General features: G+C 40.1%; 1 protein-coding gene across 4 annotated transcripts in view; it reads right to left on the bottom strand.

Moving 5' to 3' along the window:
- Positions 1-15,206, bottom strand: part of LOC127476215 (collagen alpha-1(XV) chain-like) — a 126,009-nt gene that overhangs the window by 13,621 nt on the left and 97,182 nt on the right. For all 4 annotated transcript variants that reach the window (XM_051798866.1, XM_051798867.1, XM_051798869.1 and 1 more), the window contains 8 exons: positions 13,965-14,042; positions 13,810-13,845; positions 8,022-8,075; positions 7,882-7,941; positions 6,006-6,074; positions 5,599-5,640; positions 3,252-3,297; positions 2,227-2,316 (listed from right to left, as the gene is read on the bottom strand). In XM_051798866.1, the coding sequence (XP_051654826.1) occupies positions 2,227-2,316; positions 3,252-3,297; positions 5,599-5,640; positions 6,006-6,074; positions 7,882-7,941; positions 8,022-8,075; positions 13,810-13,845; positions 13,965-14,042 (475 nt within the window). The remainder of the gene's footprint in view (positions 1-2,226; positions 2,317-3,251; positions 3,298-5,598; positions 5,641-6,005; positions 6,075-7,881; positions 7,942-8,021; positions 8,076-13,809; positions 13,846-13,964; positions 14,043-15,206) is intronic.

Raw genomic sequence — 15,206 nt, 5'->3', positions numbered from 1 at the left:
GTGAATTTCAGATAAATCAGCAAAAAAGAAGGCTCAAATATGAAATATTCTGTTTTCTGACAACATAGCAGCTCGGAAGAGGGGTGAAAGAAAAGCATTCAAGTTAACCCCTTTGATGGAAACCAAGGTAAAAGAGAAGTTTTTCATATGTTTTGCTGGTAGTGTGGTGATCCATCAGTACTTGTGTGGTCTTTCATGCCAAGACAGTACCATAGCTGATAAGAGAAAGCCATGGTGTTGCTGCCGTGCTGCTGGTTGTATAATAACTGTTCCTTGACATTTTTCTGCAATGAAAACCAATATCAGATTCAATGGTTACACCACCTGTGTTGCGTTGTCTGCCAATGGTGGTCAGCCAAAGCCGTCAAGCCAGCACAAAAAGTCTAAAAAGCCTTCAAATATTATCTGTTTGGCATAGACTTGGAAAAAAACTCTCAAACTATTTTACAGCTGTCCATAACAGTTCAATGCATTTTCCTCAAATGTGTTCTGATTAATTTCTGAGATCTTTGGGTCCAGCCATAGGGCTCATATCTCAGCATGTCACCTCAGATAAAATTAAGTCAAGCAGACATTTTGTACATCTGCACTGTGGAACAGAAATGTATTCCCGATATGGCAGCTATTTAGATTTTATTCCAACCCCACCAGTTACAGCTTTCTGCAGTGATCCATGTGAGGGGAAGGGGATGGAGAGGTGGAATGGAATGGTAGGTGGTCTTCATAGAATGACCAGGAAGCAGACTAGGCCTGAACAAGTTACATGAAGCCCATGTGAGTTTAGTTAGTTAGTACAGACAGCCAGAGAAGTTTGACTGACATGGCTTCTCAAAGGGCAAACCTACTTCACCTTTCTTCTGTAGACATTCAGTAGAGGCCTGGTAGGTAATTTTTGGCAGGACCTTTAGGGATCTTAGCACTAGCCAGAGGGAAACATACTTTTTTGAGTGGCTTCTGCTGGTAGACCAGACATTTTCATTTCTCTTTGTTTTCAGATGTTGCTGCATGGACTAAGTGCTAACAGCACTTTGCATGTGCATAATCAATGGCAAAATCATGCCCTCCCAACAATCATAAAGTCATAGATCTTTGGTGAACTTTCTTTTAGAAAATGTGAAGCTACACTGCTTTCACACCTGCAGTCTGCCCTAGAAATTGACTTGGTCCCTGGAGCAAGAGAACTCACTTTTACCACACCTAATGCTTGCCCAGCAAGAAACCATCTTGCTTCACCTCACTGATTTTCCTTTAGCTCCATTGTTTCCAGGATTCACAAAGAATCTCCTCCATACAGAAAAGAAGCTCTTGTATATTTCTAAATGTGTTTTCTTTGAAGGTTCCAGACTGTGTTCCTCCAGCCAGAAAAACTGGGGTTGTGCTTGAGCACTGTACATGAGGTTGGAGCACAGCACCTGTGCTCTGGATAGTTACTACACCTGCCTCTATATGAAGTAGCTAAATAAAGCACAGCCAGCCATTTACCGACTTTTTGTGCTGGCCTCATATGTTTGCATGGTCTCGACTAATAGACCCTGTTTGTAAGGTCTGAGAGGAGACATTTTGTAAGAATTAAAAATAAATCCACTGCATGGACAAATATGACAGACCAGAAAGGTTTCTGGTTGCTGAAACTCAACAGATATTGTAGTGGAAAGAGTTTCTGCCGCCTGCATCTCAAAAAAGGTTTTTGAAAAGATTCCTGTACTTCTATAATGCAACTTCTGGCTTGTGAATTTTCCCTGTCAATGATTATGTGGACATCTGTGAGACCTAGACAACTGGTTTGTATGAAAGATATTTTAGCAACTACGTCAATAAGCAAGAACCAAACAGGAATATTTTTAGAGCAGCAACAGTATTGGTCTTAGTTAACATGCTTGAACTTGAAAAACATAGAAGCTAGCTAATCTATTTGATTTGGTCGGCAAACAAATGAATAAACCTCTGTTATTTTAGCTGAAAGGTGAATTAGTCTTCAGTCTAACCAGAATTCTTGTGTTATTTTTGCCAACCTTCACTAGCTGCAGTTTTACAGTAAGATTATAAGAATAACCATCTCATAATCCTCTCCCTATGAAGCACCTGAAATCATCAGGTATAGGCAAAAATACTTGTGATACATTAATTTACATTCAATACAGAACCTGGAAAGGAATAGATGTTCATGGTGGATAAGCCAGCACAGAAGAGAAAATTTTCTTAATTTCTGTTTAGAATTTTGGATACCTGGTGGTCCTGGAGCTCCTCTGTCTCCCTTTTCTCCTTTCAAGGGTGCTGAACTGTGCAGTCCCCAGGAATCTCTGTTTGCTTTAGCACCTGCCATAAAAGCATCACAAATTCGTGAGAACTTGCAAACAGCAGAGACTATAGCAGTGACAACCAAACCACTGAAAGTGACAGCAGACTTTTCCATACATGTGGGTCGCATGGCTCCTGCCCATATATGATTGGCTTGTCTCACTCTTCTCATGATCATTGAATGGCTGCCTAATTTTCCTCTATCAACCCCAACATGTGCAAGACAGCTTCTCTCTTACAAGTAAATCTGTTACTCTCCTTTCCCCAACCACCTAGCCTAAGACCCTCTGAACCTGTTCTTATCACATTTGTGAATTTCAGTGCAGCAAGTGCAGAAACAGTTCTTGAGTTATGACTGCACGTTGCATCCCACATCTTCTACTATGTCCAGACTACAAACCAAACCAATAAATGATAATATAGCTGCACGGAATCATAGTCCTCTGACAGAGAACCTCTAAAATTAGATCTTGCAGGAACTGTGCTGCACTCCTCAAGATTTATAAATCTTTCTCACAGGCGCAGTCCTAGGCTCATGTTGAGATCGGACCAAGATACGATCTTACAGTTTCACCAGAAAAAGAAAGAAAACCCAACCCTTCCCTTCCCTTCCCTTCCCTTCCCTTCCCTTCCCTTCCCTTCCCTTCCCTTCCCTTCCCTTCCCTTCCCTTCCCTTCCCTTCCCTTCCCTTCCCTTCCCTTCCCTTCCCTTCCCTTCCCTTCCCTTCCCTTCCCTTCCCTTCCCTTCCCTTCCCTTCCCTTCCCTTCCCTTCCCTCCCCCTCCCCCTCCCCCTCCCCCTCCCCCTCCCCCTCCCCCTCCCCCTCCCCTCCCCTCCCCTCCCCTCCCCCAAATCCGATTATGCAATAGCCCAGTAAAAGCAAAAAGCACTTAACCATGAAAAACAGAACCAAACAAAAAGAGCTTATTTAAGCCAAGGTACAAGAATTACTCACCATGTTCATTAGGAGGTTCTTGATTTCCAGGGTAGGGAGTGCTCACCTGCAGAAAAATAAATCTATTAATATCCATACACATTAAGCAATGGAAGTACATTTCCATGATAGTAAATATTATAACAACACTCTGGGGTTATCTCCAGTTTGACAAGGTCTGAGCACTAGCTGATCAAGTTTTTATGAGGATGGTGTGCTCTTTAACATGCAACATGCTTTCAGCAAAACATGCATTTTGGAGGCATCAGCAAATCCTACTCTCAATTGTGCCAGTGAAGCATCAGAAAACTCAGTCTCCAAGAACAATTCTGAATTTACACCACTGTATTTGAAAGCAGGATTTGATTTTTGACTTTAGGATAACAGACTGTGTTTGTAATTTTTTCATCAGATCAGGGCTATGTTATGTCTGATGTTAACCTATGCTCCAGATGCATTGAGACCACAACTGGGAGGCAGAAGCTATTCTAGTCTATCCTCTTCTGACACCAGCTACCTGTAACAGTGGTCATGCTACTTACCTCTGCTGCCTGTCTTCAAAATAGGGACAGTGCAAGAATTAAAATGTGGCAGAGTACTTGGAAATCTTAGTACTAGGTAGTACTATTTACATTATTCTAAGCAAGTGTATGAAAAAAATGAAGTTGCTGCATCTCGCAAATCCTGCTGTATTAGCTCGTAGAAGTCTTACTCACATGGATAGCTCCATTAACTTCAGAAGTTCAGTTCCCATGAGGAAAACTGGTGGGGTTCAGTCTGTAGTTCTGTATCGACATTCATTTATGTAGGCATGAACAGTAGACTTCTTATCTATAAACTCGGATAGGTTTAGGAGATTATTCACAAATGTAGGATAAATCTATCTAGCATACTCAAGTGCACGAAGAGATGTTTATAAGTACACATTTCTATTACTTGTGCACATAAAAGTTACTGCTATTATTCACCAATTGTAACCTTTCTGAAAGGTGGCTTTTTATTATTATCTGTAATTCAGATAAAACAGGCTTGTTTCCTTTGAATTATTCCACAGAGAATCATAGGAGAGTTGAAGTTGAAAGGCATCTCTGGAGATTGTCTAGCCCAAAAGAAGATCATGTACATCAGGCTGTTCAAGGTCTCATCCAGGCAGGTTTCAGAGGTGAGGCTTACAGATACATATGTGATGATGGACATACGTGATTAAGATACAAGAATGTCATACAGTGGGAATGAGAAGATTTAAGGGAGGAATTCTAAGAGGTAAAAAAATTGTGCTTGGAGGTGGTAGGCCAAAACTGCAGAAATAGCAAATTAGCATAGAGTAATGACTATTTATCATTAATTAAGAGAAAGTTCATAAGTTGAGATACATCTTTCTTCAGTAATAAGGTTAGGGTGATGATGAATATCAATGCATCCAGTATAGTGTAAGTCAAAGGCTGTTTCTCTAAAATAAGTGAAAGGGAACTGGAATGGTAATTGGAGGAGGGGGTACAGTATTATTTTGAGATATACTGTTTAACAGAAAAGTAGAATAGCCATCCTGCACATTACACTGTACAGGCTCTCAAAGACAGAATCTTTTCCAAGCACCTAACTCACAGCTTAACAGTATGATCTTACCCTAGGGAAAGTAGTTTCAGGACTGAACTCTGTTCACCATTCATTGTAGGGTACAATTTCCATGATTTATTAAACAAAAATTGCACCAGGGTGTTCTGAAAATATGAAACCTTTCCCCTTTATTTTCACACTATGTGTGAAACTGCAGGTCCTTTGAAGGTAATGAAGGCTTTGTCATTCCCTTTGGAAAGCAGGGGCAGAGCTTCACCTGCTGCCATTCTCGAGATAATAAATATTTATATGTGAATAAACTGCATTTGAGGATCAAATAAAGAACATGACCTTTCTTTTCTGATGCATCTTTCAGGCCACAATGAAATATGTAATAAATCTTATTTTGGACAGGGAAATGAAAATGGCTAAAGACATAACAACATTTGTTGTTATGGGGACAGTATTTATATATACAACCAAAAAATATGTGTACCTGTATGCATACACATTCAGCTCCACAAAGCAGCTCTTAAACCATGGAAACACAAGCTTTGAAAGGCATTAAAAGTGTTAGAACAACGAAGTAATCAAAGTACTTTAAGCAAAAGAGTATAGTGTGGATAAGTTTGGCTATCTAAACACTTGAAAATCCATTATCTTGAGGAACAGGTAAAACACATCCCTGGTGCAAAGCAGAAGGCAGGGGGAGAAAAGCTGCAAAGCTGCCATGTTTAGGTGTATAGTTGCTTTGGTTACATTCTGTCATGGCCATGCATTCTGCTAAGAGCAGATTCTGTGTGTGACTTACTGGCATTTTGCAATGAGGTCTGGGAGGGACTGGGAAAACTGTCTATTGAAAACAGGAGGAAAATTATTTTCATGAGCACAGGTATAACACAGCAGGTAACACACTATATAGATCTAATAGAGATGATGGACAAAACCTGGAAACAAAATCAGCACCTCCCTAGCAGAGAGCCCAGCTTGCTGCCAGGTCTGTCATCAGGTCTCTCTTTGGGGGGGTGGGGGAGGGCAAAACCTTTTCATGACAGTGGCTTAGATTATGAAACTTTTTTCTCTGCACACAAGCAAGGTCACCCACTGTAAACTGTGTTGCCTGAAACAAGTTTTGATATTTCCCTTTGCAAACTGCTACTAGGGCAGCACATTTCTGCTACAGAGATAGACCAGTCACTGCTCTCCAGTTGTACTTACTCCTTTGATATAAAGTATACGTCCTGGAGGTCCAGGGGGCCCTGGGGGTCCAGGCAAGCCAGGAGGGCCCTGGTAAGAGAAAGTGAAAGAAGGAAGATAAAAAAAATCAAACCCAACCCCAAACTGGAAACCCCAAAGCACTATAAAATTGAAACTCAATTAAAGACAGTGGATCTCTCATCCAAGGAAAATCTGGCATTCTACAGTGATCTAGGATTCTCAAGACTGCTAAGATTCATATATTTTCAGGTGCTAGTCAGATAAGTATGTTGATAATTAGTACCTCCAAGGAACCCTGCTAGACTGGAGGCATGACTGCTCTTTAAAAAAAAATGTATGTCAACTCTTTACTGTGTCATTTGAAAACCTGGCACAATACCATGTTCATCTTTCAGTCCACATCAATGGAACTTTCTGTGAGGTGACATGTGTCATCTCATCAATAATTAGAGATCCATCAGATTTTATCTTCCCTGAGCACTCCAGGAAGGACTAATAGAACATGTAGCCTGTTTTGTTTGCTTATTTGCTTTAACTTGTCAGCCTGATGTACTTTACCTAGTTGTACTTGCTATAAGAGTTTTTGTTTGGTTAAAGCAGACAATCCAGAAAATGAACTTCATTATTGTTTGAAGATGTGAAGGAATGTAAAATCTACTTTAATATTTTCTGCTGATGGGTAGTCACCTTTTCTGTCATTTTCTTCCTATTAGAATTTGTCTAATTTGTCTGTTTTCACCTTCCAGCAACTAAATTTCTATTTATAACTTTTTCTAGCAACCTTCAGTGCCTGGTCTTTTTTTTCTGTGAAGATACTTAGATGCTCACGAATTCTCAGTCTCCCTGTTACTCAAACAAAGCAATATAATCTCACTTCTATTTATTGTCCAGATAGACAAGATGCTTGTGCTTTGCACTTTGTGGGCCATATATTTTTTTCTTTTGAACAAAGTAGAACTAGAGGCTTCATACAACAGAATCCATTTAAAAAAGGTGTTCTACTGAAATACAGCTACACTGATTCTATGCTAACACAGTAAAATACCTTTGTCTTTTCTTTCAGCATTATTTCTGATGCAGATGAAATATCATTAGCAGCTGCTGTAGTATGGGTACCCATTTTTCTAGCTCAGATTGCCCCATAACATCAGAACAACCACACAAATTACTCTGCTATTGTGAAACTTATTGCTTATACTCAGCAGTGTTAGTTGTTGTGTGGTCCAGTCTCCAGACTTGCAGCACCAGGAGCTTGGTTCACCACCTGTCATTCCATAATTACAGGTTGTAGGTGAGCATGGATATACTATCCTCTATGCAGAGGTCATTATTTTGGATATATGTATATGGCAACTAAAGTAGGTAGTAGGTATTAGCGAGTATCTCCTTGTTAGTAAAGTAAGTACCGCTTCGCTCTGATATGCTCAAGTGCTGTTTGTACCCGTGCTGGATAGCTAAGAGCCTATGGCAGTATCTTCACATTGTGAGTGGTCATACTGGTGGCCTGGATCACGAAGTCCTTGATATATATAAATATATATATATGCAATATATATATCTCTATCCCTATATATCTATATATCTATATATCTATATATCTATATATCTATATCTATATATCTATATATCTATATATCTATATATCTATACCTATATATATATAGATACATATATATCTGCAAGAACTGTCCAGATGGACCCAGAAGTTGACTTTTCAATGATTGCTGCTGGATAGGAAAAGTAACAGAAACATATAATTATTCCTAGATAATTTCAGGTTTTTAGTCCCATCATCAATTGAAAGGAATGAATATAAATCGGACTTCAGATTTTAACAGGTCTTTTTTCCAACTAATTGCAACATATAAAAACTTACATTAAATGCTTCACCTCGGTCACCTTTCACACCTCTCAGTCCATTCAGTCCTGGACGGCCCTGAAATAAGTAGAAGTAGTTTAGTATGTGTCAGAAGCAGACACATCTATCTTTATTCCACTTGAGAGCATAATACATACTGGACGACCCGGGAAACCAAGTTCTCCTTTGGGTCCAGTAGGTCCTATTGGTCCCTGGACAAAAAAAAAAAGGTGATTACAGATCATACTGTTGACATATATTTGATTATTTCAAATAAGAGGCATAGTTTTACATCTGTGTTAAAAATAAATCAGTGACTGCCTGCAGAGAACGCACAGAATGTCCTCTCTGCTTGCTCTGCTGAGTGATCCCAGAAATCGAAGACTGTATATAACAGTCAGCTCTGGTTTGGAAAAGATTGCCTATCTTTTGGGGCTCTCAGCCCCCTTGTAGGGTATGCAATTGGAAACTGAGTCACCATGTATCAAAGAAAAATTAAATGTATCAGTCAGTAGAAAAAAGGAAGTTAGAGATGTATCCTTTGTGCATCTCCTTTTTTCTTTCTTTTTTTTTTTCCTAATTATTTTTTAATTAGGCCCTGTGAGGAAATGTCTGCAGATCAGCCTCCGAATTCATATAGGCCAGGCATGTAGAAGTGCCAGGCTTCTACATGCCTCTTGCCAGCCTGGGTACATGGATTCAGGGAGCTGACAGCTGAAACAGAACAGCTCCTTCTTTAGACAGGAGTGACTGACTCATCAGGCCTCATGAAGTAATACAAGTGACTGTAAAAAGTGAGAACAAGCAGGGTTCCTGGGAAAAGTAGTCCAGGACTGTGGATGGTCTATGACTGAATATTTGCAAGCATGCAGCTTCTAGGCAGCCAGCAAGTGATCAACAAGAAGCAGTAAATCTGAGGGTTTACAAACTTTCAACTGCTGTCAGCTTCCTGAAACTCAACAAAACCACAAGGGTCTAGACAATCTCTTTATATATGTTTCAGCATTTATGGTTTCATTTCCTTTTTTTTGGTCTGGTGAAATGCTAAGAGATACTCCTTCTTGCATTATTTGTTAAATAATCTATTTATAGATCTCACACAGATACTACTTATAGGTGACAATTGATGTGTTTAATCCTTCATGTAATATCATTTCATTGAAAAGTGATCTATACATTCAGAAAAATTTATCTGATTATGATGAGACAATTTGTCTTAGCATAAAACTGAAATTCATGGATTAATTGTTGCAATTTTTATTCTGCCAAAACTGAGTACTGGATTAGACTTGAAATTCATAAATGGTTAACATATGAACACATTGATTCATAACATCCCCATTGTAATCAGAATTTAAAGCTCACTAATGTCAGCTGAAATTGTTTGAAGATGGTACAACCTTTATTAATCTTCTATTTTATTTCCTGTTTGAAGGTAATTTCTGCCCATATGATCAGGGTTAATGCCTCTGTCTAAATCAGGCAAGAGATTGCTGGTGGACTCTGGCAGATGTGAACTTCAATATTGTGCCCCCAAGCTTTTGAAATGATTCAACTCACCTTTCCATGCTACCACATCCAATAATAAGGTTTGGAAAAAAAAATCCAAAATGTTATAAGGCATTTTTCTATTTCACTCTCTGGTACTTGAACCCTTAAAGAATATGCAAATCTGAACTTCAGTCAGCAGTGAAGATTAGAAACAGACTTCTTTTTAGTTCAAATAAAGAGAAGTGCCTGATCTCGTGCTTTAACTGAGACTTCAAATAAACACAAACAATGTGAAAGTTGGCTATGTTGAGGCCACTTTTACTACTTTCTCTGTCAAAGTGCCAGCCCAGTCCTGGCAGAAGTTAGTGACTCCCTGAGACAGTGGCCAGCTGTCACAGCTAGAAGTGAAAGAAGGAAGTGAGGAAGTCACAGGAGAATGCTTACCAGAAAAGGAAATTTCATTCCCAACAGAGAGTCGATTTGGGCAGACTGAGGTTCTTACTAAGGGTTCTTCTTCAATAATGTGCAATCATCTGCTTCACTGACAGGGAACAGCATAATCCAGCAGGTAAAAGATTTTAATTTCTCCTGTCGCAGGAGGTTGGATTCAGTCTGTCTCTTCTGCTTTTGTTAACGATGGTACTGACCTCCTGACTATCCCTCGTTCTCATCTACCAAACTACTACTTCTCCATAGCATTCTGTGCTGCCGGCTTCTGTCATCCTCTCCTCTGTCCAGCTGAAGTCTCGAAAAGGAGGGGAGCAATGAGTAGGGATTTGTTTTTAAATTCTGGAAACTTGTCTATGAGTTCATTTTGGTCTAACAGCAGAGAGGAACAAGCAAGAGTCCCCAGATACGTCAAAGCTGTTCTTGGGCCTTGAAAAGAGTCTTGCGTTGTGCAAAGTGGAACAGAACCATTGTACTAAAACCTTTGATAAGTTATGCCTCGGAATCTCTGGCCCAACACTCTGAATTCTGTATATTTTTTCTGCACAGGACTCACATGAAGAACAAAGGGATTTTTTTCTATGGGCCAACACCAAAATTTATGGCCCTGTTACCAGTGATAATCAAGCTGGAGTTCTGCACTAAGAAGAGTAATTGGCTAAGCAAAGCCTTGAGACAGGTGCTGTGTGCAAAATTTTCCTGCAGTGTAATCCTTTGCATCAGTGCTGGCAAGAACTTCCTCTGAACGGCCTTGTCTGCTTGCTGAACTGTATGAAACATCTCGTGGTAGTACAAAAGGAGATGTAAACACAGAGTTTGGGGCTCACAGGAAAAGGACATGTCTATAGGATGCACAACAATAGAACGAGAGGCAATGAACACCAGCCAGAACATGAGAAATTCCAAATAAATCTAAGGAAAAACTTCTTTTACCCTGAAGGTTGTCAAATACTGGAATGTGTTGCCCAGAGAGATTGTGAGATTTCTATCCTAAGAATTGTTGAAAATTCCACTTGGTCAGTTCCAGAGTTAAACAGACTCCTTTAGGCAGTGATGTGGACTAGATCATCTCTGAAGCTCAATTCCACTAAAAATTATTCTGTGTCAAGGTGAAAGGATCGACTCATTTTGCAGTCATACAAGGAAGAGAAAAGCAACTCCCTTTCTCATAAATCAGGATAGCCCCCTGAAGTTAAAAAAATGGTAACCCCCAGGGGGTGGTGACCCTTGGGGTTGAGCCAATGAGCGTTCCTGCAAAATATAAACATATCAACAACAAGACTGGAAAAGAAGGTTGTAGTTGTAGTTGGAGAGGTGGCCATGTTCTAAATCCACGAGGAGAAGGGGCAGGAGCCCTTTTGGGGGCTATGGCCCCCCCAGCCCCAGGCTGGGGGGCTACAGAGACTTGGAACAGTGTTAGACTGGGCTAAGTATCTGTAGCTAGAAAGCTGAAGGAGTTTTCTCCACCGTGAGTGGGCAGACAGAGCAGCGGCAGAAACAGCACTGACTGGAGAGCTGTGGCAGAGAGCCAGAAGAGATAAGAACTGAAGAAGCAGCAAAGCTGGCATTGCAGCCAAGGAAGAGAGACACAGAGAAATGTCTGATGGAGACAGAGTAGGACTAAGCTCTACAGAGAGAGAGAGTTTAGGTAAGAACTGAAACCAACCCCCAAAAACTCCTTGGAGACCCCTCCTAGAGAGGAGGGGTGGTGGACTCCCACTTGAGAGGAGTCTTTGCAACATGCACCAGAGGGACAGAGAAGAGCTCAGAAGCTCAGGCGTCCTGGAAAGCTGGACCGAGATGGCCAGAATGGAATGCAGAGGAGGGCCTCGCCATCCCGCTGTTGCTGCTAAGGTAGCAGCCTGACAGAGCACGGGAGCTCTGCAAGGGAGTTTGAATCCCCTGAGGATAGGGTCTGTCATGAAGACTTCTGCACTTCGTGATATGACGTGGTGAAGCGACCTTTGTCCTGGTGAACACAGCCCATGGAAGAGAAAGACCCTCGCTTGGAGTCGAAGGGCCGAGAGGGGCTTGGAGACCCCCCTCGTGTGTAATGATAAAAGATCCAGCCACAGCTGCTGCATGGAGGAAGAGAGACTGCTGCCCTAGAGAGACTGCTGCTCTGAAAGTGGAAAGGATCTTTCCTTTTCCCTTCTGGACTTTTATTGAAGGGGGAAGAGATTGATCCATTGTAAATACTGATTTATTATAGGAGAGATAGTTAAGATTGTATATGATATATTACAATATTTATTTGTACAGTGTTTGTAATATAATTTCCTTTCCCCCCATATTGAGTCTCGTGTTTGTGTCTGGAAAACCCATCTCACACTGCTCTGAGTTGTGGGAGAGGGGCTTGGACTCGAGAATTGGACTTTGGGGCTCTCAAACCACGACACCCCCTTAGGTATTCTGATACACAGTAATTAAGAAAGCTGTTACTTAGCACATCTAGTTAGCCCCTTTTAAAGACTACAGAAACTGATGTCAAAATCTCCTACACACCATGGTGTGCAGAAGTGTCAACACCTACTAACATTTACTTAGGCACAACAGCAACCAGGCTACATCAAATGCAGAAGCAAAGAAACACTGGATATCCTTGATCTTTGGAATACCAGACTAAAAGAAATTGGTGCCCTGAATCTTGGCAATTGTTCTTATTTTATAACTAATTTCTTGTGCTTTCACACAGCATTCTGTGTCCAGTCAAAAAGTATCAGACCAAATACGTGAAAGAAGGCCTCTAAATCCTGATTTTGGTATATGGTCTGACTCTACTGCCTGAAATGCAGCTTTCTCAGAATCCAAGGCACTTGCAAATTATTGACACCAATAGAAATTGAGCTGACACAGTGAGTTGTTTTACTGTAAATCATAGAAACAGAATAATTTAGATAGAAAAGGACCTTTAGAGATCCTCTAGCACAACCTTTCGCTCAAAGTAAGAAAAACTTTTAAGTCGTGCCGCTCAGCACCTTGTTCCACAATCCACTTTCTCTCTGGGCACCTATTTCTGTGTTTAACCACTTCTACTGTGCATTTTTTTCTTTAATTGAAATTTTCTTTGCTGGAACTTGTGATTTTTGCTACTTGTCTTTTTCCTGTCCACCTCTGAGAAGGACCTGACTTTGTTCTATAATTTCCTTTCATGCTGCAGCAGGGAGCAATTAGAGCTCCTCTCAGTCTTTTATTTCAGGGCTAAACAAACCCAGTTCACTCAGTCATATGTTCTCAAGGTTCTAGCTCTGATGATATTTCACTGTCTGTTTAGACAGTAACAGATACATTCGTGCTACCAGAATTTAAACTCTGCATCAAGTCAGTAGTTTGCAGAACCACATATGTACTGACCACAGTCTTTTCTGAAGGACATTTGTGATAAATAAATAATTGTGATTCGTGAAACAAATGGGTGATTACATCAAAATAAAATAAACGGATTGTAAAACTTAATTACACCCCCATAAAGAAATAAAACAGACCCTTACAGGATCAAAGGGCCCTAAAACCTCCCCACTATCCTAAGAATAAAATATGGTAGAACTTTAAATCTTTTAGGTGCCTGTTCGTCCAAGAACACATGAATTAGGACCAGTTGTAGAGATAACCATTTAGCTTTAGCTGTAAGAAAACCCATATATTAAATGCTTAGCAAAAAAACGGTAAAGTGTATATGTATATGATATAATTAATATGCATGAGGTAGCTAAGATAAATGCCAAATGTACACTGTAGTGTGTGTGCAGATTTGGGAAATTTGTCCCCATTTCTGTCACCCAGCCGGCTGCTTGCTTTTACCATATAATAAACTCCTGTTCAAAAACTTATAAAAACACGACTTTGTTTATCACAACACTGATCACCCTGAAGCAGGAATACTCCATATCATCCCTTCTCAGAAGGAATGAAAAGCAAAACCAAACTACCTTTACATTCACTAATATCTGTAAAACCAAATCAAAATTAAAAAAAAACAAGCGCCACTCATCTTTGGAGTCGTCTTACCATTGGTCCCGCCGGTCCCACCACTCCAGCTTCACCCTGTTGAGAACAGACACACAGAGAGAAATTACAAGGAGAATTCCTACAATGTCTAGCAGAGGTAGGTGGTAACAAGGCCACCAAACATTCTGGAGGAACATCTCACAGTATTAGCTCACCTTCTCTCCTTTTCTTCCTATTAATTCAGTTAAAGATCCATCAGCAGCAACGATAGCTCCCGGTTCTCCCTTTTCACCCTGCAATTATCAAAGTAATTACTGTTTACAAAGCAGTTCTCAGTGAATCAGAAGAAGTCAAAACAGCATCACTGCTGTCTGAAGCATGACAGATTAGTCATGCTGTAATATAAAAAACAAAGTTATATCAGTGTGCGTAGGGTAAAGGTGGATTCTGGGGGAGAAAAGGGATGATCTTTCTTAAAACACAATAAAGTACACTAAAAATATCACCCTGAGATGAATAAGTACATATTTTTTTAAAAAGACTTTAAATTACTCTCCATAGAGTAACTATGTGAAACATGGTGTGTTCACAAAAGATCTCTGCAAAAGGCAAAACAGGCTACTGGTGTCTTCTTGTCTACCATCAGCTTAGACAATGGTCAGTAAATCCTGCTGGAAATGTAAAATCTTGATAGAACAGTAAATGTCCTGATTTTACTATCACAAAAGCATGAATCATTCTCTTTATATGCCTGGCAAGATGCAGTTTCATTGACTTTAATGAAGACCAATTCCCAGCATTCAAATTGTGACCCTCTGCATTCCACTTCCACAACCAAGAATTATCACTTCTTGGTGCTAGCATATAGTTCCCACTCTGGATCTTCAGCTGTAACTTTCCTCTTCCTAACTCGGGTGTCTTGGTACAACACCTTTCCCAAGATCTCATGGAAGAAATCTGGTTTGAAACTAACACTTGCGTTGGTGATTAAAATGACAGTCCAGGTTATAGCGCTTTCATTGAGCTGTAAGTGCTATAACTCAGTTCCTCTCACAGGTTCTTAAATCTTTGGTGTCTTTGAAGTCTCTTTGAAGATACTTTGGATATCTTGGAGTCTCCCTAAGGCTTGGTTGGCTTCACTGACTTTATCTTCAATGAGATTTTATTGACCTGATAATTGAATTGCATGATCTTTAAAGTAAAATGCTCCTAGTGTCTGTACAGCTTCATTGTGGTTTCCACCTTCATCAGTCTTGAGCATAATCTGGTGTTCATGCCTCAAAAACAGCCTCAGATACATCATCATGTCTTTGGTGGATACAAAATATAATGGCTTCAAAGTTTTGAGTTCTTACCAGTGTGGACAGTAGAAGCCAAAAAAAAGAGCCAACTAAAAAATGAAAGTAAAAATCCCCACAAACTAAACCAAAACCCATACAACCAGTTTCAAGGTTAAG

Source organism: Manacus candei, unplaced genomic scaffold (genome assembly GCF_025592945.1).
Source record: "Manacus candei isolate 608988 ecotype Guabito, Panama unplaced genomic scaffold, ASM2559294v1 h1tg000049l, whole genome shotgun sequence".
Taxonomy (NCBI): Eukaryota; Metazoa; Chordata; class Aves; order Passeriformes; family Pipridae; genus Manacus; species Manacus candei.
Note: the sequence above shows the minus strand (reverse complement) of the source record. Positions and strands in the feature narration are given on the sequence as shown.